At 46.2% G+C, this 22,881-nt stretch overlaps 11 protein-coding genes; 6 read left to right on the top strand and 5 right to left on the bottom strand.

Annotated features, from left to right (window-relative positions):
* Positions 1–743: 743 nt before the first annotated feature.
* GSBLH_T00003677001 (uncharacterized protein) lies at positions 744–2,458 on the bottom strand. XM_013042457.1 has 6 exons: positions 2,426–2,458; positions 2,013–2,393; positions 1,710–1,980; positions 1,545–1,680; positions 1,385–1,514; positions 744–1,356 (listed from the first exon to the last, which is right to left on the bottom strand). Exons 3-6 carry the CDS (start codon positions 1,969–1,971, stop codon positions 766–768), a joined length of 1,119 nt encoding a protein of 372 aa, XP_012897911.1. The 5' UTR covers positions 1,972–1,980; positions 2,013–2,393; positions 2,426–2,458; the 3' UTR covers positions 744–765.
* Positions 2,459–2,545: 87 nt separating this feature from the next.
* Positions 2,546–3,586, top strand: GSBLH_T00003676001 (uncharacterized protein; the record flags this gene model as incomplete). Its single annotated transcript, XM_013042456.1, has 5 exons — positions 2,546–2,629; positions 2,664–2,783; positions 2,821–2,898; positions 2,932–3,010; positions 3,045–3,586. The coding sequence occupies 5 exons, from the start codon at positions 2,546–2,548 to the stop codon at positions 3,584–3,586; spliced, it is 903 nt and encodes a 300-aa protein (XP_012897910.1).
* Positions 3,587–3,597: 11 nt separating this feature from the next.
* GSBLH_T00003675001 (uncharacterized protein) lies at positions 3,598–4,323 on the bottom strand. XM_013042455.1 has 2 exons: positions 4,251–4,323; positions 3,598–4,217 (listed from the first exon to the last, which is right to left on the bottom strand). Exons 1-2 carry the CDS (start codon positions 4,278–4,280, stop codon positions 3,636–3,638), a joined length of 612 nt encoding a protein of 203 aa, XP_012897909.1. The 5' UTR covers positions 4,281–4,323; the 3' UTR covers positions 3,598–3,635.
* Positions 4,324–4,491: 168 nt separating this feature from the next.
* GSBLH_T00003674001 (uncharacterized protein) lies at positions 4,492–4,840 on the top strand (the record flags this gene model as incomplete). XM_013042454.1 has 2 exons in its annotated part: positions 4,492–4,609; positions 4,641–4,840. 2 exons carry the CDS (start codon positions 4,492–4,494, stop codon positions 4,823–4,825), a joined length of 303 nt encoding a protein of 100 aa, XP_012897908.1. The 3' UTR covers positions 4,826–4,840.
* Positions 4,841–4,866: 26 nt separating this feature from the next.
* GSBLH_T00003673001 (uncharacterized protein) lies at positions 4,867–5,459 on the bottom strand (the record flags this gene model as incomplete). XM_013042453.1 has 3 exons in its annotated part: positions 4,867–5,183; positions 5,215–5,374; positions 5,405–5,459. 3 exons carry the CDS (start codon positions 5,457–5,459, stop codon positions 4,922–4,924), a joined length of 477 nt encoding a protein of 158 aa, XP_012897907.1. The 3' UTR covers positions 4,867–4,921.
* A 665-nt stretch (positions 5,460–6,124) lies between these two features.
* Positions 6,125–6,841, top strand: GSBLH_T00003672001 (uncharacterized protein). XM_013042452.1 has 3 exons: positions 6,125–6,227; positions 6,259–6,353; positions 6,385–6,841. Exons 1-3 carry the CDS (start codon positions 6,146–6,148, stop codon positions 6,826–6,828), a joined length of 621 nt encoding a protein of 206 aa, XP_012897906.1. The 5' UTR covers positions 6,125–6,145; the 3' UTR covers positions 6,829–6,841.
* A 139-nt stretch (positions 6,842–6,980) lies between these two features.
* GSBLH_T00003671001 (uncharacterized protein) lies at positions 6,981–8,097 on the top strand (the record flags this gene model as incomplete). The annotated part of the gene is made up of 7 exons (XM_013042451.1): positions 6,981–7,058; positions 7,089–7,266; positions 7,299–7,394; positions 7,429–7,526; positions 7,564–7,665; positions 7,699–7,812; positions 7,846–8,097. 7 exons carry the CDS (start codon positions 6,981–6,983, stop codon positions 8,095–8,097), a joined length of 918 nt encoding a protein of 305 aa, XP_012897905.1.
* A 740-nt stretch (positions 8,098–8,837) lies between these two features.
* Positions 8,838–10,066, top strand: GSBLH_T00003670001 (uncharacterized protein). XM_013042450.1 has 7 exons: positions 8,838–8,948; positions 8,978–9,306; positions 9,335–9,506; positions 9,541–9,675; positions 9,709–9,850; positions 9,881–9,940; positions 9,984–10,066. The coding sequence occupies exons 1-7, from the start codon at positions 8,859–8,861 to the stop codon at positions 10,001–10,003; spliced, it is 948 nt and encodes a 315-aa protein (XP_012897904.1). The 5' UTR covers positions 8,838–8,858; the 3' UTR covers positions 10,004–10,066.
* Positions 10,067–10,092: 26 nt separating this feature from the next.
* GSBLH_T00003669001 (uncharacterized protein) lies at positions 10,093–10,964 on the bottom strand. XM_013042449.1 has 4 exons: positions 10,776–10,964; positions 10,364–10,741; positions 10,258–10,331; positions 10,093–10,226 (listed from the first exon to the last, which is right to left on the bottom strand). The coding sequence occupies exons 1-4, from the start codon at positions 10,798–10,800 to the stop codon at positions 10,131–10,133; spliced, it is 573 nt and encodes a 190-aa protein (XP_012897903.1). The 5' UTR covers positions 10,801–10,964; the 3' UTR covers positions 10,093–10,130.
* A 6,139-nt stretch (positions 10,965–17,103) lies between these two features.
* On the top strand, positions 17,104–17,467 carry GSBLH_T00003668001 (uncharacterized protein; the record flags this gene model as incomplete). XM_013042448.1 has 3 exons in its annotated part: positions 17,104–17,230; positions 17,261–17,344; positions 17,375–17,467. 3 exons carry the CDS (start codon positions 17,104–17,106, stop codon positions 17,428–17,430), a joined length of 267 nt encoding a protein of 88 aa, XP_012897902.1. The 3' UTR covers positions 17,431–17,467.
* Positions 17,468–18,458: 991 nt separating this feature from the next.
* Positions 18,459–22,236, bottom strand: GSBLH_T00003667001 (Pyruvate:Ferredoxin (flavodoxin) Oxidoreductase (PFO); the record flags this gene model as incomplete). XM_013042447.1 has 4 exons in its annotated part: positions 18,459–21,567; positions 21,599–21,672; positions 21,704–21,922; positions 21,955–22,236. The coding sequence occupies 4 exons, from the start codon at positions 22,234–22,236 to the stop codon at positions 18,480–18,482; spliced, it is 3,663 nt and encodes a 1,220-aa protein (XP_012897901.1). The 3' UTR covers positions 18,459–18,479.
* Between the last annotated feature and the right edge of the window lie 645 nt (positions 22,237–22,881).

The following is a 22,881-nucleotide window of genomic DNA, read 5'->3' as shown; positions in this document are numbered from 1 at the left end:
TACTGCCAGATATCGAGTGAAGATGACGGCGAAGAGGGATGTGGATTTGATATTGGATTTGGTGACACGGCATTTGAGAATGGAGAAAATGGAGAAGAGCACGAAGAAGGTGACATTGAAGAAGAAGAAGAAGAGAAGGAGGTTCCAGAGGATGAAATGACGGATGGAGTTTTTGAAGTGTTATTTTCTCCGTTGGACATAACGGCAAGTTGGTTTCGTTCGGTAGTTTCATCGTAGTTGATCCGCTCTTTGAGAATCTAAATCGACTTCAACTGGCGCATCCGGATCCAGTCAACGAAGAAGAGGAAGATGAGGATGACGGTATGATGATGACTGAAAACGGTTTGGTGAGTGTGGAGGACCATGTTTGCAATCTCTTCGCGCAAGCTGCTGTTTGTTTATGTCGTTTTTGTCTCACTCGTAGGAAGAATACGAACGAAGTCAGAGCCATTGAATTGTTTGTTTTGCACAATCGAAATAGTCGTGTGTTGCGTGTTGGGTGGATCTCTGCAATGAGAGTGAGAAATCGAAGTTTAGAATGAATGAGAAGCTTGTTTAATCAATTGGGGGAGACAAGAATCAGTAGCTTGTCGTTCATTCACTGAACTATTCACTGAATCCTTCAATTATTCATCCATTCACCCATTTCTCCATTCATTCATTCATTCATTCATTCATTCATCTATTTATTTATTCATCCATCCATTCATTCATCCACCAACGATTATCAAAACAAACAACCCATCCATTCTACTTCTTCCTCTCTCACACACTCTTCCCCGGAATCACATATTTCTTCGTCACCGGCATCAGCCCCGTTCCCCCGCTCACCTCCACCTCCTCCAGCGGCGTGAACAGCGTCTTCTCCTCCGCCGCCTTCTCTCCGCCTCCCACATCCTTCCTCAGCGGAATCTCCATCGGCACTTCGCTTCCAGGAATGACCATCTTCCTCTCCTCCTCCTCTTCTTCTCCTCCTTCCTTCTCCTTCTCTCTCTCCGCCTCCATCTCCATCTCCATCTCGTTCTCCTCTCCTCCCTCCATCTCTCGCTCCTTCTTCTCCTCCTCCTCATAATTCACAGGCGGCAACTCGCCCCACAGCTTCACCAACTCCGGATCGATCTTCGCCTTCTCCGTCTCCTCCACGTACGTCCCGAACACATCTCCGTACAGCGGCCTTCCCTGCTCGTCCACCGGGTACCGGCCCCATCCCTCCGCGAAGTACCCGAGCTGACAGTGCGGCGGGATCGGCGAGTTCACCCCGGGGATTTTCAGATTCGGGTACGACGGCGGCGGGCCCAGGCGCTGCTGCATCCACAGCCACGGCGGCGGCGACAGTTCCGACATGCCCAGGGCTTCCTAGAGAGTACCGCGGGAATGAGGGTACGCGTAACCGCGGGGAAAGCTTCCCCGGCTTTTTGTCGGTGAGCCGGACTTCGTACTCCTTGCCTTCGTAGTAAACCTCGCCGAATCCGGTCAGTTTGGGCTTCGTCATGTGTCGGAAGAACGCGTCCTCGCTGTTTGTCATGGCCCACACACATGCTCACAGCACATCGAAACTGATGTCCATGCGATGCAGCTTCGGGTGCGCTCGCTCGCGAGCGATCGACTGGAGGCTCTGGTCGCGCTCGTTCTCTGCGATCGACGCGCGGACGTCCGCGATTCCTGTGTTTGCGATGTAGTCTAGATTTTTGGAATTCCAAAAAACGGACCTGGAAGTTTAAACGCCGGTTTCTCCGTTCCGCGTCGACCCTGCAGGTAGTGGCGTTTCGAGCACCAATGGCGAGGGACAGGAACAGTGTTCCGATAGGATTTGAGGTAAATCAGCAGACGCGGATCTGCAGCCGTGACATCTTCCACTTCGACCACATCGGGACGACGGACCAGCTGCTTTAGCTCGGCGACGGTGAGTCTGCTGGCCTGCTTGCGCGCTTTCTTGCTTAGCTTCTTCTCCTTGGGCTGATCTGCATTCATTAAGCTTTCCTGTGATAGTATTGAATTCAATGAGTTCGTACAGCAGTTTCCTCCTGCATCTCGGTGACTTTTCCATCTTCTGTGCCAGCGGTGGGATTGATACTACTCTATTTGGTGATATCGCGCATGATCCGATTACATGAGCAATGCTAGACGCTTCCTTAGCAGCAAAATTCTTAAAGACTTCCTGTAGCTCGACATATTGATCTTTCACACGATCGAATTCACTATCCACAATATATTCTTCTATATCGCTCGCAGATTCCTTCTCCGTGACGGGCTCCGGCGTTGGAACTTTCTAGACAAGTACACCCCAATTCCCACTGCCATACCACTTCCTTGTTTTCATGCTTTACTAGAAGTCCCTCCTTTTTTAATTCTCTCTTCTTTTGTCGCCGTTTCTGATTCTTCGTTAAACGTTTCTAATAAGTCAGTCCACACCACCCTGACGCACAGTATTTGATGTAGTCATGGAATCAAATACACAATACCACAAGGAAAAGGAAATGAAATTATCCCTATTTTTCTGGAACGGCAAATATTGCCAGTCTTTTTTCCGAAATCAAACCAAAGGATGGAGAATAAGGAGGACAAAAGTAAAAAGATCCCTATGAAGAACAAGCCGTCAGCGGCCACTCCCACGATTGTGAAAGACAAAGTAAGGGAGTGCTCTGTATTTCCTCACCTGGTAGGTAGAATACAAAAATAAGCAGCGTTGTTTGGTTCTTGCATCTCGCGGAATTAGTTATCGCACCCGTCATTTAATGAAGGACTTGGAAGCGTTGATGCCGCACTATAAGTCGGAGGTGAAGGTAGGATCTGAGTCAAGGCCGTTTCTAATTTTGATAGCTTGATTCGAAGCGTGGTTTGTCCGCCATTACGGAAATGGCCGAGTTAAAGTCCTGCACCACTTCCATCTTTTTTGAGGTAAGATTCTATTTTGTTTTCGTCACTTCCTAGACACGCAGTCACACTGATGTGTACATGTGGATCAGTCGTATTCCTGACGGTCCCTCGGTTCGCTTTTTAGCTCAAAACAGTACCAACCAATCGTTTGTGCACATCTCATCTAGTCCACACGACCGAGGAATTGAAGATGACTGGCAATTGCCTGATGGGCTCGCGCCCTCTGCTCGTGTTCGACAGCGCCTTCGACAAGTCCCCGGAGCTCCGTCTGATCAAGGCTCTCTTCAAGCAGGTCTTCGCGGTGCCGCGCGGACACCCGAAGAGCAAGCCGTTCGTGGACCACATCATGTCTTTCTTCTTCCTGGACGGTCGCATTTGGATTCGCAACTACCAGATTTCGGAGCGCGGACATGACGAGCACGAGGCCGAGAAGTTCGCGAAGCGCGGGCACGAGCCGCAGCTCACGGAGATCGGTCCCCGCCTGGTTCTGGAGATCATTCGCATCTTCGACAACAGTTTCATGGGGAAGACGCTCTACGAGAATCCCAACTACATTTCGCCCGCAAAGAGCCGGTCGCTGGTGAAGAAGAAGTCCAGCGGCAGCTACGCGAAGCGACAGAAGGCCCTGGAGGAGCTGCACAAGCGACAGGAGGAGCGCGTGATGCCTGAGGACGAGCTAGCTGATGTCTTTGAATCGTGTGTTTTTTGAAACAAACAGAAGGGACCTACGAAAGAGCACTTGTTTGTCTTCCTGGCGATTACTTGCCCAGAGCCATGACAGCGTTGATCATATCGTTGTCATTGTCACGCAGAGCCTTCACGGCCTCAGCACGAGTGCATCCGGTCTGCTCCATCACGAAGGTGATGTCGTTGGGGTTGACTCCGGTGGCGTCCACTTCCTCCTCAGGCTCCTCAGCCTTCTTCTCCTCAGCGGGCTTCTCAGCAGCCTCCTCAGCGGGCTTCTCAGCGGCCTCCTCAGCGGGCTCTTCAGGGGCCTTGAACTTATCGACAGCGCTGTTCAGAAGAGCGTTGCTCTCGCCATTGTCCACCTTCACGACTCCGAACACGATGTAGCAGTCAGAGGTCTTGGCCTTGTAGATGGTGGGCTGGTCAACGAAGAAGTAAGTCTTCTCGTCTCTCTTGAAGGTGGCTCTCATGATGTTGGGGATCTCCTCCATATCAGGGGTGATCAGCAGCTTGCGGGCCTTCTTCTCGTTTCTTCCCACCTTGGGCTTGGGGGGCATGAAGCTAGGATGCTCGTGCTCATGCTCATGCTCGTGCTCATGATCGTGCTCGTGCTCAGCCTCAAGAGCAGGGACCTCTTCGACCTTGGGTTCTTCCTAGACAATCAAAACAACCGAAAGAGTCCATACAACAACAGGAGCGGTATTTTCTTCAGCCATATTTAACAAACTTAAGTGCAGCTATTCACTAAGCAGGTATTATGAAATACGATGGGTGGTAAAATCAAATGGGTCTGATGGGAATAGAAGATACCTATTTAGAGACCCATTTTGCTTGAATTTGGGCCCTTCAGAGTAGCCCGATTTTGGCAATTCCAATAATTCAATCGAATTTGCGGTTCAATCTGCTATTGAAAATAGCAAACAACGGATGCAGAGACTCCTTTCCGGTTGCTGCTGCTACTGTCGCACAGTGGGAGTACCGCTTATGCGCACTTTTGGAGCAAGTAGTTCCATTGCGCTTCCTTTGTCTCCTCTATCCTGTTTTTGTATTATATGTCGTTGTTCCTTATCAAGTAGCAAATTCACTAGGACTCCAAAGCACCCTTCTGGGTTCAACCCTCCTGAAGGGCATAGTGGATGCATATATAACAAACGGACTCATGCTGGTTGGCAGACCCCGGAGGATGCCCAAAAAAGCAAACCATGGAGCTCGACCCAACAGTCATGTAGCTCGACGAGCCAAGCGACCACGTCATGTTTAGTAGTGCGATGTACTTCTTCTCTTTCCTGCAACAAACAACTCCAAAATGATAGTAGAAAATTACAGCCGTAAAATCCTCCAAACATCTTATCACCTCTTAATTCGGGCAGTCACGAGCAATGTGTCCGCTCTGGCCGCACTTGCGGCACACTCCCTCATTCGGGCAGTTGCGAGCAAGATGACCCGGCTGATTGCAGTTGTGGCACAGAGCCTCGTTGGGGCAGTCGCGAGCAACGTGTCCCGCCTGGTGGCAGTTGTGGCACACAATATCGTTGGGGCAGTCGCGAGCAATGTGACCTTCCTGGTTGCACTTGCGGCAAATGATGACTCTCGATCTCTGAGGATTAACAGGATGGGTGCTACGCATTATCTCCTTCTCCATTCCAATACTGTTCCTCGGGGCAGTCACGGGAAATGTGTCCGGGCTTTCCGCAGTTGTAGCAGGTAGTCTCACGGCGATTTCCAGACTCGCTAGGGCAGTCACGAGAAATATGACCAAATCCGCCGCAAATATAGCACTTCACAGGTCTCTCGTTATTAGAGTTCTCACCTAATTCTGATTCTGGTAAAAAACACAAACGGTTCGGACAATCGCGAGCTTTGTGACCCTTCTCTCCACAAACGTAACACTCCATCTACCCCATCATCCATATTGGAAAAAAACTACCAAAAGATTCTAAATGCTCTGAAAATTGAATGTGTGGTCAACTGCCACTACAGAATATGGCATTGTTTTCCCTACTCAGAAGCGTTTCATTCAAGAATTTCTGGTGTACTAATAAGTAGTGATTGTTGGAGATGGTTTCCAAGACAACTTGTCCGAGTGGTTAAGGAGACAGACTAGAAATCTGTTGGGCTTTGCCCGCGCAGGTTCGAATCCTGCAGTTGTCGTTTTTGCTTCCTTTTTTTTGATTATTATTGGTGGTGATAATCGTGCAATTGTTATGATTTTGTTGTTGTTGGATGATTTTGAAGATGGTTAGGGGCGATTGCAATGACTGGATTTGAATTTGGTTCATTCCTTTTGTTGCCATAATCTCATTTAATCACTTTGGCTAATTCTCTTTTACCGTGAATTCCATTATTTCGAAACGTTTCGTTAACAGAGAAGAACCATCGTCCTTCGTATCAGGAAATAGAACAGCTACCCTTCTATTCCATATCAAATCATTAAGATCGTTTTGATTTTTTGTTTCTATAATGTGTTCTGTTTGACAGTTGATTGTCACTTCGGAATCTGGGATGATATTTTAGTCTGTCTATTTTGTGGTACTGTGGTTCCATAGTGTTAGTTTGTTCGATTCTTCATATAAAAATCGAAATGGGTCGTCGTCCTGCTCGTTGCTATCGTTATTGTAAGAACAAGCCTTACATTAAGTCTCGCTTTTGCCGTGGAGTTCCTGGTTTGTTTTGTGGGAAGAAAGTTACGAATAGATGCCAAGATTCGTATTTTCGATATTGGTGACAAGTCTGCTTCCGTGGATACCTATCCTTTCGTCTGCCACATGCTCTCTGACGAGCGTGAGCAGGTACGTTTTGTGCGCTTTCCTGAATATCTAGCTGTCCTCTGAGGCTCTGGAAGCCGCTCGTATTGCTGCCAACAAGTACTTGGTGAAGTACGGAGGCAAGGATACCTTCCACATGCGTGTGCGTGCTCATCCTTACCACGTCACTCGTATCAACAAGATGCTTTCCTGCGCCGGTGCCGATCGTCTGCAGACCGGTATGCGTCACGCTTTCGGTAAGCCCAACGGTCTGGTCGCTCGCGTGCGCATTGGCCAGCCTCTGATCTCCATCCGTACCAAGGATGACAAGAAGGAGGTCGCCATCGAGGCTCTGCGTCGTGCCAAGATGAAGTTCCCCGGCCGCCAAAAGATTGTGGTGTCGAAGAAGTGGGGATTCACCAAGTGGACGCGCGAGGAGTACGCTGAGATGAGACAGAGCGGAAAGCTGCTGGCCACTGGAAACATCGCTTTCTATGTGTCCGATCACGGAAAGCTGTAAGGATTTCAGTTTATGGTTGTTTGTTTCACACATGGAGGTGGAGGGAATTGTTGCGACTGGACATTTGCATACTTTATTTGTTCGCTCGACAGAGGATTGCGAAACAATGGTTCCTTTTACCGAGAAATGCTTCTTTCTAGAGTGCAACTGCAATGCAGCAAAAATCGGAAGTGGAGGCGGTTACGCAACAGCAGTCGTTAGCAGTAGTGAAAAATATGATTCGTACCTCCGTACGGTTACTTGACAACATTGACCGAAAGATAAGTGAAATCTGTTATTTGCGAAATCTATTCGACGAAGACTGCTTCTGTAAGAAGAACTACGCAGGAATCATGATCAATGCGCTCCATCCTATGGACACCAAGGAGGGAAGCGAGCCTCACATTCACAACTCGGAAGCCTGGCAGCTGACTCGCTGGCTCGAAGAGGGTGTTTTCGGTGAGTTGCCTCTCGTCTATCCCACCTTCCAGATGCTCTCGAAAAGCGTTATCTTCGCGGTCTGGTCTTCGCGATCTACGACAATCCCGAGAATAAATCCCAATCCCGCCTCATCGAAACGTATTCCTGTACTCCTTCCCTCTCTCCCTGTCTCTCTCCTAGACGCCTTCACCTATCCAGACACGCAGCACATCCAGCTGGAGGTGAAGCAGAACAACGAGCGCAGCGTCGTGAGCACCGACGGCGTGAAGAACCAAGCGGTACTCTCTCTCGGTCCCTTCGTCTCTGACCTCTCAGGTGATTCTTCTTCGCACGCTCATCACGCTCTGCAGCACGCTCTCTCCTCTGCCTCGCGAGCGATGGATCACTCTCCAGCTCTACTACTACGACGACATCACCGTACTCCTCTCTCTCTTCTCTTCTCTCTCTCAGCCTCCCGATTACCAACCCGCCTATTTCGAAGACACCGCCGACTCCTCGATCCGACCGGGCGATTCCTCCTTCATATCCGATCCCTTCGTCATCGAGGCGGGTCGTCTTCGCACCGTACTTTTCTTCTCTCTTTTTTCTCTCTCTCAGCCATTCCACGCCATGTGCATGAAAGTGCGCGTCACCGAGTCCACGCTCCACCAGACCGATCCTTCCTCCCAGCACACCGCAGTCGAGACGCAGGAGCCCGCGCAGACCGACGCCCAGACCGACGCGGTTCTTCGCTCCATCCTCGCTCACGACTCCGTGGATCCCGCTCTCCTCGCCTCCGAATTCGAGCTCAAAAAACCCGATCTCGACCGCGTCCTCGCCGATCTCGGTCTGCTTCTCCCTCCCTCCTAACGCGCAGTGCAGCGCTCTCTGCTCTCTCCCCGCGGGGACGGCTTCGCCATCACGTCCCGCGCGCGCGCCTGGGCGACGCCGCGATCGGCCGAGAGCGCCGCGCAGCACAGCGATCGGAAATCGACGCGCACGCCGACGGCGAAGCCGGTGTCCTTCGCCTCGCCGCCCGCGGAGAGCGTGGACATCGTGGTGGAGCCCGAGCGAGCGGAGCCCTGCTCCGGTTCGGAGCCGCGTAGCTTCGTCAGAACGCTTTAAACGCAGATGTGAGTCCGTCGCCGTGCACAGCGGCCGCGGCGGAGATGGCGTACCGCATGCGGCAGAGCACGTGGGGAACGGTAGGAGCGAGCGAGAGGAGTGAAGAGATAGCCGAAGACCGAGCCGTCGAGCTCGCAGACGAAGGGAACGCTGATTAACTCGGGGACGCGGTGAGGAGAGCGGAGGGAGTGCGAGGATAGGCGGATCGCGACGACGAATCGGAAGAAAAGGGTGGCGAGAGCGCCGAAGAAGGAGGAGAGCGATGAGGAGTTCACGATCGAGTCGGAAGGAAGCGCAGGGAAGCGGTATCATAAGAAGAGCAGTGTGAAGAGACCGATTGAGCAGAGAGGAGAGCGAGAGGCCAAGAGAAAACGATGAGTGTGGAATGTTTGGTTGAACACACGATGAAAGTGGTGATGAGAATCGAAATGAAAAAAGCAAAGTGAAATAGATGAAAAAAGCGAATCCTCAACTTTTCCGTTATTGATTACAGCAGATTCAATAACATGAAGAGTTGTGCATGGAAGTGCTGGGCGTTACTATTACTCATCTTTTGGGCTGTTGTTCTCTGTAATTACTCCCTTCTAAGAATTAACGTATTTTATTGAACCAGATTTCATTCTAGACCTCTCTTGGCTCTACAATTTATGTTTTTGCAAAGTTACCGAAACCTCCTACCTCAAGATTCTTCTTGCCTTCTCAAGCGAAGGAAAATGGAAGGCCATTAGGGGTACAAAACTATCTAAGCACTACTGGTGATAAAACGTTTGACCTTGTCCTATTTTCCACGGAAGATGGTTATTCTCCATATACGATGCGAAAATTAAAGCTGTTTCGTTCCATGTGTGACATCTACGCGTCCAAATATAGTTTTCGTGCTATTCTATTTACTAAGACACAAACTCTCGCTTCTGCTTTGTCAAGTTCCTCTGTGATTATTGTTTCTGATTTTGAGTGTGTTTCTGGATGTGGTCTTATGTAGGGTCAATCCTTTCGGTTTGCCCATAATTACATCGATGTTTTCGATTGCCCAACGACTTGTCAGCGCGAAATACTATGGGTACATCAACTTTGACATCCTCGTTGATCCCATGATCTTCGATGTCCTTTCGTTTTGTGAGAATTCTGTGAAGTCCGGCCAGATAAAACCGATGGTGCGTCCTTTCTATCCTTCGCGCTGACATCTAGCATGAGATCGCTGGCCGTGTTTATGAGCGAAGCTGGAGCGACCTTCCCTCTTCTTTCGATTCTTTTGAAGCTCTACGCTCCTATTTTGCGAACTACACGCGTAGCAGAGCACGCATCCGATCTCCGGGAAGTGCCGTTTGCCTCTCTGTCGCTCTTTGTTTGTTCTAGGACTATTTCGTGTTTTCGCGTCAAGCCATGCCTCTCGTCACGAATACGTCGCAGAGCGCTGTGATTGGTCGTCTACGAATCGACAACTACTTGATGGGAGTGATCTACGAGGCGGGCGATCTGATCGATGCGACGACTGCGGGTGTGTTTGTGCAGAGCGATTCACGCGTAGTGATCGGGTTTCACGAGGGGATCGATGGCTTCTTCAACCGCAGAGCGGGCTCGCAAACGCGTCCGAATCGCAACTGGAACATCGAAGTGATGCGAAACGGCAGCGTTCACTACGGCTATGTAGGCGAGAAGGGCGCCAAGCAGCTCCGCGCCTCCAATCGACAGTGCTGTACTCTACACACCCATTGCTCTCTTTGTGATAACAAACATGCCAGCATCAACCAACCGACCACGGCTGCTATGAAACAAACTTAGGCCTGCTCCTCCTTCTTCTTCTCAGCCAGTTTCTGGTGAGTGAGCTTTCTGTACGCCAGCTGTCTGCGAGTGAGACGCTTGTGCGTGGGCTTCTACACCATGACACTACGCCTCCATACTTACCGAAGTAGCCTTCTTCACCGCAGAATCCTCCTCGGTGCACATCATCTCAATGTGAGCAGGGTGGCGGAGATAGGCTACACATTACCAACAAAAACCAACTGCCTACGGCACACACGTCCGTGAGCGCGGTAGGTGCGACGACGCATCACGGGAGCCTGGTTCACCTGCACATGGCTGATGCGAAGGTTCTCCACGTTCAGACCCTTCGCCTCACCGTTGGCCTTCAGGTTGTTCAGAAGCACCAGGAAGAACTTGCAGGCAGCCTTGGGCCATCTGCACTGATCTCCAGGAGCCTTGATGGAGTGAGCCTGGGCGTGACGACCAACACCACCGTTGAAGCGGGTGAAGGCGACAGCCTGCTTGTGGGCAATCACATCGTTAAGGTACTTCTCGGCCTTGAGCAGAGACATGTCCTTGATGGCAGCACCCACCTCGTGAGCGTTCTTGAAGTGCACAGTCAAGTAAGAACCGCGGGCCTTGCAGCCTACACATAAGAAACAGGAATTACAGGGGAATACTCTTCTTGGTATCAGCAGGAGTCATACTATAGAATAGGTTAGTTTTCTGATAAAATGAAATTCAAAAAGTGGCAATTTGCATCCCATTTAGCACAAAAACGAAAACAACTCCAATAAGACAGCAAAATACAAATACGATCCCTACCTGTATCTCACCATTTGTGTATAGCGAAAAGTAGCTGGTTGAACAATCCTATGTGGACGGAAGGCGAAAGGAATGGAACGAGACGTATTCCGCGGTTATCGTGGTCGTTTATTGCACATGTATAGTGGTTTATGATTATAATATGATAATGATTACTATACAGCCATTCTTATCTGGAAATTAGGAGCAGCGATGAAAGCAAAAATACAGAAATTCAGAGTTAACACTACATGGGGACATAACTACAAGGATATTGTGGAATCAAGGGAAGTGGGGGGAATAGTTTAACAGTAGTTAGTTTTTTTACTAATTTGAGGAGTGGATGTATATCAGCTTGCTTAGTGCTTTGATATGTTGTTAGAAGAGATATTGGATTCCAATTACTTTTGGATACGTTATGATGAAATTGAGGACTTGATAATCCGCACTGTCACAAAAATGCTTTGTAAGTGAACTTTCTTCATTAGTGCCATGACTTTGACTCTTGCTTTGAATTTATCATTACCAGGTGGGGATAAGAATAATCTTAATGTTAAATAGCTATTCTAGGGGCTTTGCATTCTGTTTTATCCCAGTTTGTTGATAGTTGAGTGCTATTCATATATCCATCCATATAGGAAAAATAAATATAGTGTGTTTATATTATCTGTGTTTGTAGAGATGTAGAATAATATATTTTTGTGTAGATTTATGCTACAGAGATCATTTAGACAATGAATCACTCAATTATTACACTGCCTCAAACAACGAGATTATGAAAAACGCTTTTTAGCATTTCTCCTGAATATAGGAGTCTCAAGTTTGTGTAACAGAATCAAACCCAATTACATCAATATTATGCTTGCATTTACATATCGAAAAATAGTGAGCAGACAAAAGTGAAAACAGAAATAGACTGAAGCAAAGAGGAAAAGCATTATTCTGTAGAATGGTAAATTCTTTTGAATGTATACGTATAGAAATATTATTATTATTATATAGATTTGTCAAAGCAAACCAGAGAAAGGAGATATTTACTTAACGACTACATAACCAGGGAAAAGAAAATAATTTCCATTAATAAAATAGAGTATGAAGTCACTCGATATCAAGGAGATCATTCCAATGAGTATTTGTTGAGTGAAATGAAAGATGGTAAAGTTGAAGGTCGATGCCAATTATTCAATCGTGGAATTTTGAGTCTTGCATGGACAATGAAAAATGGTAAACGAATCGGCGAAATGACGGAGTATAAGCATGGTAAAGCATTACAAAAAGAAAACTGGGACTCGATTCTTAATAATGATGGCGATCGAAGAATGATCGAAAATAGTAAAGAAGGACTGATTACGGTAATTCAATGCAAGCGTGAATATGATGAGAATGCTATGAATGAAGATGTGGTGATCTATCGAGGTGAATTTGATGAAGAAATGAAACGAGACGGTTATAGAATCGAATGGGATACAGATAATGGTAAAGAGAGGGTTGGAGGAGTTGATTTGTATGAAGGTTGGTATCTTACTGGAATGAAAGAAAAATATGCGAATAATAATACAATAGATAGGCATAACCAATGGAATAGAAAATACATATCATTACTCTAAACATGACTGATTTAGTAAATTAACAGAGGATGTGTTTGAGATATTTGGTGAATAGATGTGATTACTATAACAATTTGGTAACAATAGTCTACAATGAGTATGATGGGCTAAAATCATCGAAATCGGCAATGAATGTTTTGAATCAGTGAAAACATTCCAAATCGATGGATTGAATCGATTGAAAACTATCAAAATCGGAAGCAATTCATTTACTCAGAGAAAGAATGATAGTGGAAGTGATAATTCAAAATCATTCCACATATTGAATTGTATATCATTGGAATCCATTCAAATTGGTACACTAAAAAGTATTTCTCGTTAGTATATAGTGCCATAAGTATAAATAGAATCACTAAGAAATCTATAAGAAAGAGTTACCAAATGTATGGTATTTTCTAGGGAATGGAGGTCATTAGTTCAGTATACTAATGGCATACTCCTGTGTTCATCTGTATAATTACCATTACTATTACGACTTTCTTGCTTGTTTGAATGTGCATTTATTAGCACTAACATTGTTAATTAGAAAGGTATGCTTTTGTCCATATTACTTAATGTCATGTATGTGTTCAACTAAGTAAACACTTCACAAATCAAAGTGACATACCTACTGTAGATTCTATTACAGGAATGTAAAATACATTATTGAAGAAACTGCAGCAAATGAGCTCCTGGTTGGCAATGAATGCATTGTGTGGCTCTTTTACAATATCCATGTTACACAATAGCCAATGAACTATTTCTTGTTCTGCTATAAAATGGCTTTCATATAAATGTATAATACCAATAACTATAAAAAAGTATGGCTATTACAAGTGGTGAATGGTGGTCCCTTGTTGGATGAAAAGGGGGTGACATTTATGTTAGTCTTTTGTTACTAAAGGTTTGTGTACTATACCGCTCGCAAAATGGATCTCAATACTATTGTGTATATATTAATTACAATCTAGCTATGTTGTGTAACCTAAACTATATAACACAAATAATAGTAATTACATTTGGTTTTATATTGAGTGATCCTTGTTTTAGTTCAGTGAGTACTATTTGGTACACTATATAGAATAAAACCATCACAGATTCTATGATAAACAACTGATTCAAGTAGAATTCGGTATCACCTCACAGTAATACTTGTACACAACCTGCAATACACATCTTCTAAACACAATTTATCGTGTACGTTCGTATTGACTTTTCAACCATTGAAACTATCATTAGTGGCACTAGTATAGACTACTTATTCTTTGCAAAACGAACAGGCACGCTTGAACTACTATGAATGGCACAAAACTGCTGGAAAAGTCAAATATCTAGATACGATAAACTCTGAAAGACCATAGATATACAAGAAAACCTAAAAATATATAACTGATAAGTTATTAATCGTGTTTAATCAAATCTAGCAGGTAGTCAGCAAGAGTAGTGGATATACACTTCTTTTATTAGCTTGTGCATCCACATATATAATTTGAAAATAAAAATGTTAGAATAATCCACATGTATCGTAATTCGTTCTCTTGATTCTATTTGACTCAGCAATTGTAATTTCAATTTACCTTGTCTTATTCAATAATGACATTATCAGTTTTTTTAGCTAATATACCACTGGTTGTTGAATTCACCAACATCGCAGAATTCATTATAGATTAATGCAGATTATAAATATACACGTAGCCTATATTACAGAATTCTTGTTTTGAAGTCGCACTTATTCTTGTCTATGTAACTCCTTTATTCTTCAGAATCGGATTACCTAAGCCTTCCATAGCTCGATTCCGCCTTATTATCCAACATCTGCCTAGTAGGTTACTTGTTCCACCTATTATGTTTGATATATGTAATATTGAATCACTATCAGTATTCAATTCAATTTCACAGTTTCTTTTCAGAATCCGTACTGTTGTTCAAATGTCGGTATACATCATTAATAATACGAAATACTTTATTCTAGTTGATGATAATTATATAAAAATAAAATATCACGCTAATTGTCGAGATTATGGACACCAACATTCATTTTTCATTTGGATTGTCAATTATTCAATTGCACATAATATAGAATACAAAAATCTATGTATCTCGCCCAAAACTGATATTACTTCCTATTCCCACATATTTTTACAATTCCGAATAACAGCGTTTCATAGATTTATTCGTTTCTACCAATGCAATTGAATTTGATTGCTATTTGTATTTCTCTTCTGTTGCTTAATGTTTCGTGTACACAACTGAAGTATACTTGCAGTCGTAAAGGATATGAAGACTATCTGAAGGCTTATCCCTCAAAATGCGTAGATGGATGTGAAGAATATAAAGAGTAATGGTATGAGCCGTTTCTGAGTTTTAGGAAACATTACCCATTTTTCGAAAAAAGCTGTCTAGAAATATTGAACAAGGCTCGATACAGACGTTATCCAGTCGACTTTTCAGTTCTTTCCGATTTTGCTGATAAAGACTTACAAGGGCTTATGGACATTGGAACCGAATACTTACGTCATGGATCCTATGCCGACCCAGTAGATATTCACGAAGAAAGTTTTTCAGCCGAAATAACCACCCGCGATTTCTGTAATGGATTCGAAGGCTATTCGATGTCAAATGCTGTAGCTACATCCTGGGCTACAGCTGTTATTACGGCTGCTGAGTCTGCTTATTCGAAAAAACAGGGCACAAGCATAAAGTTCTCGCTTAAACACTTACTAACTTGTTTACCTTTCTCTTCTGGACTTGAACCAAATAATATCACCAACTATGATATCTACCGGTTTATCACAGAAACAGGTTTGATGACGGAGGCTGATGCGAATCTTTTGGATAGCAATGATCTTTGCACCAATGATGTGCTGCCGAAGTACCATTTTCAAGTGACGCAAATCGATGTTCCCAATAAGAGTGGACTTATGAATTTGGTTATAGAGGGAAATCCTGTTGTCTCTCTCTTAGCTCTTGACCTATTCCGTCTTCGTGTAACGAACCATGTGACAGGAGATTACATCTATACTGGAGCTGCATACAACCCGACTCTATATGGTGTGATAAAGGGATACGATAAAGAGAAGTGGATTGTCACATTCAACGTGGTACCTTGTGAAAACATTGTACTTCAGCTTCCTGTGACTGATAATGATACGAATGCCAATTATGCTGGAATTGCTGGTTATGCTTTTTCGATGAGCTATACAGAAACTACCACTCCAGAGCCTCCTAGTGATCCGAATAAGATTCTCATTAAACTGACAGCGAGTTATACAACAACGCCAACGGGTTCGGGAACGGTGACGCTCACGGATGCAGTTGATGATAAAAATGAGATTTTCAGTATGACTCCAACAGGAGAAGGGAGTGACAGTGAGCAGGTTGAAGTGCCTTCAAGATTGATGAAGATTATAGTGAAGGGAGGTCCTTGGAGTGCAGGTTCCACTCTGCGAATTACGAATAGAGCTGGAGAAGATCATATTGCTTTAAATACAGATTCGTCTCCCAAAGAGTATTACTACCATTCAGAGACTGGATTAGTAAAAGGTGACCAGATAGCTGAAGTGACTGATTGTGATAATTTCGAAGAGGCTCTGGCTTCTAGTATAATTGTTCACTTAAAAGAAAATACTTGCAATGTTCCGGGTAAAACTTTCTCGATCCAAAAGACGGATAAGGTGGTTATGCTTTGGATTGAGAAAAACAATTTCCCTGATATGAATGCCTTTATGATTGATGGAGCTGAGAACTTGGAATATCTGATCTTTGGCGATACAATAATGAGTTATATTTCAGAAGGAACTGGAAGAAGACTGGGAGATACTCCCAAGAGATTCCGCGTTACGAATAGTCCGAAGTTAACACACATACAGATTGGAGATCAAATGTTCACCGATTTTACAGAGTTCACAATATCCAATCTTCCTGCATTACGACTTCTCCAAATTGGATCCAGAAACTTTGAAAATGTTCCAAAACTATCTGTTACTAGTAGGAATATGCATGAGTGAATTCTAATGGATAGATTTCCCGAGTTTGACTACATTGACGATTGGAGATGAATCATTCAAGAATGCCACTTCAATTTCTATGAGTTCATTGAATTTGATCGAAACAATTGATATTGGAAATGATTGTTTCAAATAAATCGCAAACGATTTACGCTTAAATCATTTCCCCGAATTGATTTCATTGAGAATCGGTAATAGTTCATTCTATAATGAAGATAATCCTGATGTGATTGCTAAAGTATTCCAAATATACAACAATTCTAAATTGTTATCGATCGAAATTGGTGAATATAGTTTCTCCAAATTTGGAAGTGGCTTCGCAGTATCATCACTTCCTTCATTACAGAGTCTCATAATTGGTTCGATTGAAAATGAATCTAACAATTTCATGAATGTTCCAAGTTTCTCTATTTCGAGTATTAATGAAACTATTATATATAATGATTTTTAGGTTTTCCAAATTTGAATACATTGACTATCGGTCGTGGAGCATTTAGAGAGGTTGCTAGTATCAGTATCAAGAGTATAGAAAAGAAAGGTAGTAATATATATAGATTTTGAATCGCTATCATTTATCCAGTTGGGTGAAGAAGCATTCTATGGAAAAGATAATGATACTTGTATATTGGACATACAAAGTATTGTTAAAACGTTGTTTCGATGTAGATATTCCTAATCTGCAATCCATAATAAGTTCGGGATCTAGTTTCTATAATCCTCGTTCAATTATTCTGAAGAGTATTTTAATGGAATCTATTTTCATTTTAGATATCGCAAATGATGTAATTGCTGAAAACTTTGAATTTAGATTGGACAATTCTTTCAGAAAAGTAACAACGAAATCAATTTATAGTAATTTTTATGGATGAATAATTAATGTAGAAATTCCAAAAGCTCTAGAAGACTATATTAATTCCATTCCAGGTGCGGGATTATAATCAGGACTAGAATTCTTTGTATCCCCAAGATTGGATATTTGTTTTTGTTTTATACTTTCACTATTATCTGTGTAGTACCTGATCAATGTTTCTCCAGTAGTTCTAATGCAAATATTGATTGATTTCTATTAGGTCATGATATCAAAACAAATCGTAAACATATAACACATTCTTATTTACATTTTCGTTCTTAATATTACTCAAGGGTCTCTTCAACACTCTTTCCACTGTTATTACCATTTTAATGCAAATATAAGCGTTTCATTGTTTAGATTCATCGTTAATAGATCATACGCCAGTGATATGAGTGTTAGAGTATCCCATATTTCCATTTCACAACAACATACAACATTCATTGTCTATTTCATAAGCAATCAAGTTGATTAACACTAAGTCGATGATAATGAGACTCTTTGTAGTGTGGAACATAGTTCTCAAATCGTTCCTTTGCACCTTATACCAAAATCAATTTATTTCCTTATTCCTTGGGTGCTTATGATTGGGATTACTTTCACAATTGATTGTTCTTAGAGTACTTGATATCAGTTGTCTGTTCCTGTCTATTCATCACAACTTGATCAATCTGTTGACACCTTATCCGCATTCACCACTACTATCTGGCAAGCTTCTTGTGCTTGCATGTATAAAAAACGAATAAATTACTGATTTGAAAAAGATCTTGAGCGTGTTGTTCACCATCTATTACTTTCCTTTCCATATTAGCCTTCAACTTCATTCAAGAAAAAATATCGGATGCGAGGTTCGAACTCGCGACCTCTCGCGTGTGAAGCGAGCGTGATAGCCACTACACCAACCCGACTCCTGTCAACTCTCTACCCAATTCCTACTCAAATGTTTGCAAAATTGCTTAGTGGATGAAAATCGTTTTCTTCTCCCAAAATCAAATCATTCTGTAATCAATACCATGGATTCGCCCTTCCAATAATCTATTCTCTCTCTCTGCTCATCCTACTCATGTTTTCCACATGTCCCCTTCGCACTGCACACGCTTCATCAACAAACACCCAGTTGTCAACATTATTACATTATTACTTCTTCTTTCCGTACACCTTGTTCAGCTCCTTCCACAACTGCTTGTCCGACATCGCCATGCGCACGCGCTCCGCGTGTCTCTTCTCGACCTCCTCCTGCAGCTGTTTGTGCAGCTCCTTGGCTGCCTCCGGGTTCTGTCTCGTCAGAATGCTGAACCGATTCTCTCCCTCCAGGAAGTCATCCACCTTGCCCTTCAGCTTCTTGAAATCCAGCTGGAACGGGTTCTCGCCCTTCTCCGCGCGGCGCGGATCGTAGCGGTACAGCGGCCAGTAGCCGCACTCCACCGCCTTGCGCTGCTCGTCCGCCTGGTGGCTCATTCCCAGCTGCGAGGGCATTCCGTGCTGCTGGCAGGGCGAGTACGCGATGATCAGCGCAGGTCCGTTGTAGCTGTTCGCTTCCGTCAGCGCCTTGATGGCCTGGCGCGCGTCCGCACCGATGGCGATCGACGCCACGTACACGTTCTTGTAGTTCATCGCCACCTTGCCCATGTCCTTCTTCATCAGACGCTTGCCGCCCGCGGCGAACTTCGCCACAGCGGACATCTGCGTGGACTTCGACTGCTGGCCTCCCGTGTTGGCGTACATCTCCGTGTCCAGAATCATGATCTTCACGTTCTCGCCCGAAGCCAGCACGTGGTCCAGACCCACAAAGCCGATATCGTACGCCCAGCCGTCGCCTCCGTACAGCCACGTCGTGATCACCGGCAGCATGTCCTGGTAGTCCGCCACCGCCTTCACCGCGGGCTTGCTCTGCTCGGCGGCCAGCAGCGGCTTCATCTGCTCGAACAGCTCGTCGCAGACGGCCTTGTCGTTCTTGTTGGACAGCCACTTCTCCATGCAGCCCTTCAGCTCCGCGGACACGCCGCCATCCGCCAGCGCCGCCTGGATGTTGCTCTCCAGGCGCGCGCGCTTGATCTGGTTGGCCTTGTTCACGCCGAAGCCGTACTCCGCGTGGTCCTCGAACAGCGACGAGCACCACACCGGGCCGTAGCCGTTCTTGTCCACCGTGAAGGGAATCAGACCCGACGTTCCGCTCCACACCATCGAGCAGCCCATCGCGTCGGCCAGGATCATCTTGCTGCCGAACAGCTGCGTCAGCATCTTCACGTACTGCGTCTCACCGCAGCCAGCGCACGCTCCGTTGAACTGGATCAGAGGAGGCTGGAACTGCGAGCCCTTCACCGTGGTCTTGTCCACCAGGTCGCCCTTGTTCGTCAGCGTCATCGCGAAGTCCCAGTTCTTGCCCTCCACGTCCTTCACGCTTCCCAGAGGCTCCATATTCAGCGACTGCGTGGGGCACACGTTCACGCACACCTCGCAGCCCGTGCAGTCCAGCGGCGAAGCCTGGATGCGGAAGTTCAGACCCTTCAGCTCGTCGCCCACGGCGGGGAGCGACACGAAGCTGGCGGGCGCCTTCTTGGTCTCCTCCGCGTCCATCAGGAACGGACGGATCACGGCGTGCGGGCACATCACCGAGCACTGGTTGCACTGCGTGCAGGTGTCCTTGTTCCACACCGGCACCGACACGGCGAAGCCTCGCTTCTCGTACTTGGAGGTGTCGGTGGGGTGGATTCCGCCCGGAGTGAACGCAGACACGGGGAAGCGATCGCCGTCCAGCAGCGTCGTCGGGTAGAACAGATTCTTGAAGTAGTCGGGCACTTCCGGACCGAACGTGCGCAGCGGCTCCATCTTGTAGTCGATCCAGGAGGAAGGATAGTCGATCTCCACCAGCTCCTTTCCGGCCTGCTCCATGGCGGTGATGTTCATGTTCACCACTTCCTCGCCCTTCTTCGCGTAGCGGGTGCGGATGTTATCGGCGATCAGCTTGGTGGCCTGGTCCTCGGGCAGCACCTTCGACAGCTTGAAGAACACCGCCTGCATCACCATGTTGATGCGCTGACGCAGTCCCACCTTCTGCGCCACCGACGTCGCGTCGATCACGTACAGCTTCACCTTCTTCTCCGCGATCTGGTGCTTGATGGCGGGCGGCAGATTGGCGTCCAGCTCCTCCACCGTCTTCCAGGGCGCGTTCAGCACGAAGGTTCCGCCCTCCTTGATGTGCTTCAGCATGTCGTACTTGTGCACGTACGCCGTCGTGTGGCAACCCACGTAGTCCGCGCTCTGCACCGTGTACTCCGCCTTGATCGGCTCCGGACCGAATCGCACGTCCGTCACCGTCAGACCGCCCGACTTGTGCGCATCGAAGCCGAAGTTGGCCTGCGCGTAGAGCGGCGTGTTCTCCACGATCAGCTTCACGGCCTCCTGCGTGGCGCCCACCGTTCCGTCGGAGCCCAGTCCGTACAGAATGCACTGCGTGACGGAGTCGGGGAGCGTGTTGAGCGGCGGGGGAATGGGCAGCGAGGTGTGGCACACGTCGTCCACCACGCCCAGAGTGAAATGCGTCTTGGGCTTCTCCGCCTTCATGTTGTCGAACACCGCCTTCACCAGGTTCGGCGTGAACTCCTTGCCCGCAACGCCGAACTCACCGCAGATCACCTTGATGTCGCGGTCCAGATCGCGCACCGCGCAGTTCACATCCAGGTACAGCGGCTCTCCGTACGCGTTCTCCTCGCGCACCTTGTCCAGCACGCAGATCTGCTTCACCGTCTTCGGCAGCGCAGCAGCGAAGTGCTTCAGCGAGAACGGGCGCCACAGATGCACCTTCATCACGCCCACCTTCTCGCCGTGCTGGTTCAGATACTCCACCGTCTCCTCCGCGGTCTGCGCCGAGGCGCCCATCAGCACCATCACGTTCTCGGCATCGGGAGCGCCCACATAGTCGAACAGATGGTACTGACGACCCGTGATGCTCGCCACCTGGTCCATCGCCGCCTGCACCTTGTCCGGCACAGCGTCGTAGTAGGGCTGGTGCGTCTGCAGGGTCTGCATCCACACGTCGTCTCCGTAGGCCACACCGATGGAGTACGGGTGAACAGGGTTCACGCCGCGGTTCTTGTGCTCCAGAGCCTTCTCGAAGGGGAAGATCGACTTGATGTCCTCAGGGGAGATCAGCTCGATCGAAGACATTTCGTGGGAGGTGCGGAAACCATCGAAGAAATGAAGGAAGGGGATGCTGCTGTTGATGCTGTGGGTGAGACACCGAACGCATGCCGTACGCGGAGAGGTGAGAAACCAAGGCCAAATCGTGAGCTTCCTGAACGGAGTGCGACGAAAGATACGCAAATCCGGTCTAGGGATCAGCAAACAGCGCCATCACGTACAGCGCGAGTCTGGAACACATCGCCGTAATCGCAGTACAGGCAAGTTGTCATCTTGGAAACCGAACGGCTGGAGACGTGGATAACTCCAGGAAGCAGCTCACCCGAGATCTTGTGCATGCTAGGAACCATCAGCATCAAACCTTGCGAGGATGAGAAGGTTGTGCCAAGCAAACCTCCCGTCAGAGTGCCATGGAGAGCACCTGCGGCTCCGGCCTCGGACTATACTTCATTGAGCCAGAAAAACCATTTACCTGCATCTCCGTGATCACCACCTTCTGTCCAAAGACATTCTTTAATCCTTTGTTCGCCCAAGCATCACAATGCTCACCCATACCAGAAGATGGCGTAATGGGGAAAAGCATCGCAGCATCTGAGACCTGATAGATAGCATGAGCAGCAGCCTCATTTCCATCAATAGCAACTCTCTTTTTTGTGCCAAATTGAGCGATAAAAGCCTTCGGGGCAGTGGAAGAGAAAGCGGTATTAAACCGGCTTATTCCACATACTGCACGCTTTGCACATGTACTAAACATCTTTGACGAGGCTTATATGAATATAGCAAAAGCAATATGGGGTAATTCAAGCAAATCTATAAGAGTATTATCACCGCGGGGAACATGGTAGTTCTTGATACTTTTTGGGGTCAATCGGCTTTGTGAAATCGTGGAAACTATTGTGTAGAATGGGTATTACGATGAGTCGAAATGGGTCTGGACCAATAGTTGCTAAGATGCTTACGAGGCATGCTAGGTTTTGACTTGAATTGGAAGACTCAGAGGGAATGACTCACTCCACTGAAGTGGCGGCATTCTCTGGTTTTTGTTAATCTTGGGATTGCTTCCACAAGAAATACACCTCTTTCACAGTTTTTGTACAAAATAGGAACACTTTTGGTACACTGTTATGAATTGCGCAATGTGAAGATTTTCATATTGTATAGTACTGATAGGAAAATTGATGTCGAAAATTGGAGGGGAGTTGGTGGGATGTTGCTAGGTAATCAAGGAATCACATATTTACAATCGATCTCAAAAGGATTTCATTATATTTTTTATAAAAAAAAGTGGATTCCTTTGCGAGACTGCAGGATGAGACACATTTGGGAGGGTTATTGACTTTTTGAATCAAATATTACTTATTATTATCATTATTATTATTAACGACTATAATATAATTAT

The sequence above is a fragment of the Blastocystis hominis genome, assembly GCF_000151665.1.
Source record: "Blastocystis hominis, Singapore isolate B (sub-type 7) whole genome shotgun sequence assembly, scaffold_4".
NCBI lineage: Eukaryota > Bigyra > Opalinata > Blastocystidae > Blastocystis > Blastocystis hominis.
This window is presented reverse-complemented; position numbering and strand designations above follow the sequence as displayed.

Coding starts and splice junctions, on each gene's coding strand:
- GSBLH_T00003677001 (XM_013042457.1), bottom strand. CDS start 1,971: ATGAATGCAGATCAGCCCAAGGAGAAGAAGCTAAGCAAGAAAGCGCGC. Junction 1,681..1,709: donor ACCGGCGTTTAAACTTCCAG/GTCCGTTTTTTG, acceptor CCAAAAATCTAG/ACTACATCGCAAACACAGGA. Junction 1,515..1,544: donor GACATCAGTTTCGATGTGCT/GTGAGCATGTGT, acceptor CATGACAAACAG/CGAGGACGCGTTCTTCCGAC.
- GSBLH_T00003675001 (XM_013042455.1), bottom strand. CDS start 4,280: ATGGCTGAAGAAAATACCGCTCCTGTTGTT. Junction 4,218..4,250: donor AAAATACCGCTCCTGTTGTT/GTATGGACTCTT, acceptor TTGATTGTCTAG/GAAGAACCCAAGGTCGAAGA.
- GSBLH_T00003672001 (XM_013042452.1), top strand. CDS start 6,146: ATGGGTCGTCGTCCTGCTCGTTGCTATCGTTATTGTAAGAACAAGCCT. Junction 6,228..6,258: donor CTTTTGCCGTGGAGTTCCTG/GTTTGTTTTGTG, acceptor AGTTACGAATAG/ATGCCAAGATTCGTATTTTC. Junction 6,354..6,384: donor TCTCTGACGAGCGTGAGCAG/GTACGTTTTGTG, acceptor CTGAATATCTAG/CTGTCCTCTGAGGCTCTGGA.
- GSBLH_T00003670001 (XM_013042450.1), top strand. CDS start 8,859: ATGAAGAGTTGTGCATGGAAGTGCTGGGCGTTACTATTACTCATCTTT. Junction 8,949..8,977: donor ACTCCCTTCTAAGAATTAAC/GTATTTTATTGA, acceptor ATTTCATTCTAG/ACCTCTCTTGGCTCTACAAT. Junction 9,307..9,334: donor ATTATTGTTTCTGATTTTGA/GTGTGTTTCTGG, acceptor GGTCTTATGTAG/GGTCAATCCTTTCGGTTTGC.
- GSBLH_T00003669001 (XM_013042449.1), bottom strand. CDS start 10,800: ATGACTCCTGCTGATACCAAGAAGA. Junction 10,742..10,775: donor TCCTGCTGATACCAAGAAGA/GTATTCCCCTGT, acceptor TCTTATGTGTAG/GCTGCAAGGCCCGCGGTTCT. Junction 10,227..10,257: donor CGGTGAAGAAGGCTACTTCG/GTAAGTATGGAG, acceptor GTCATGGTGTAG/AAGCCCACGCACAAGCGTCT.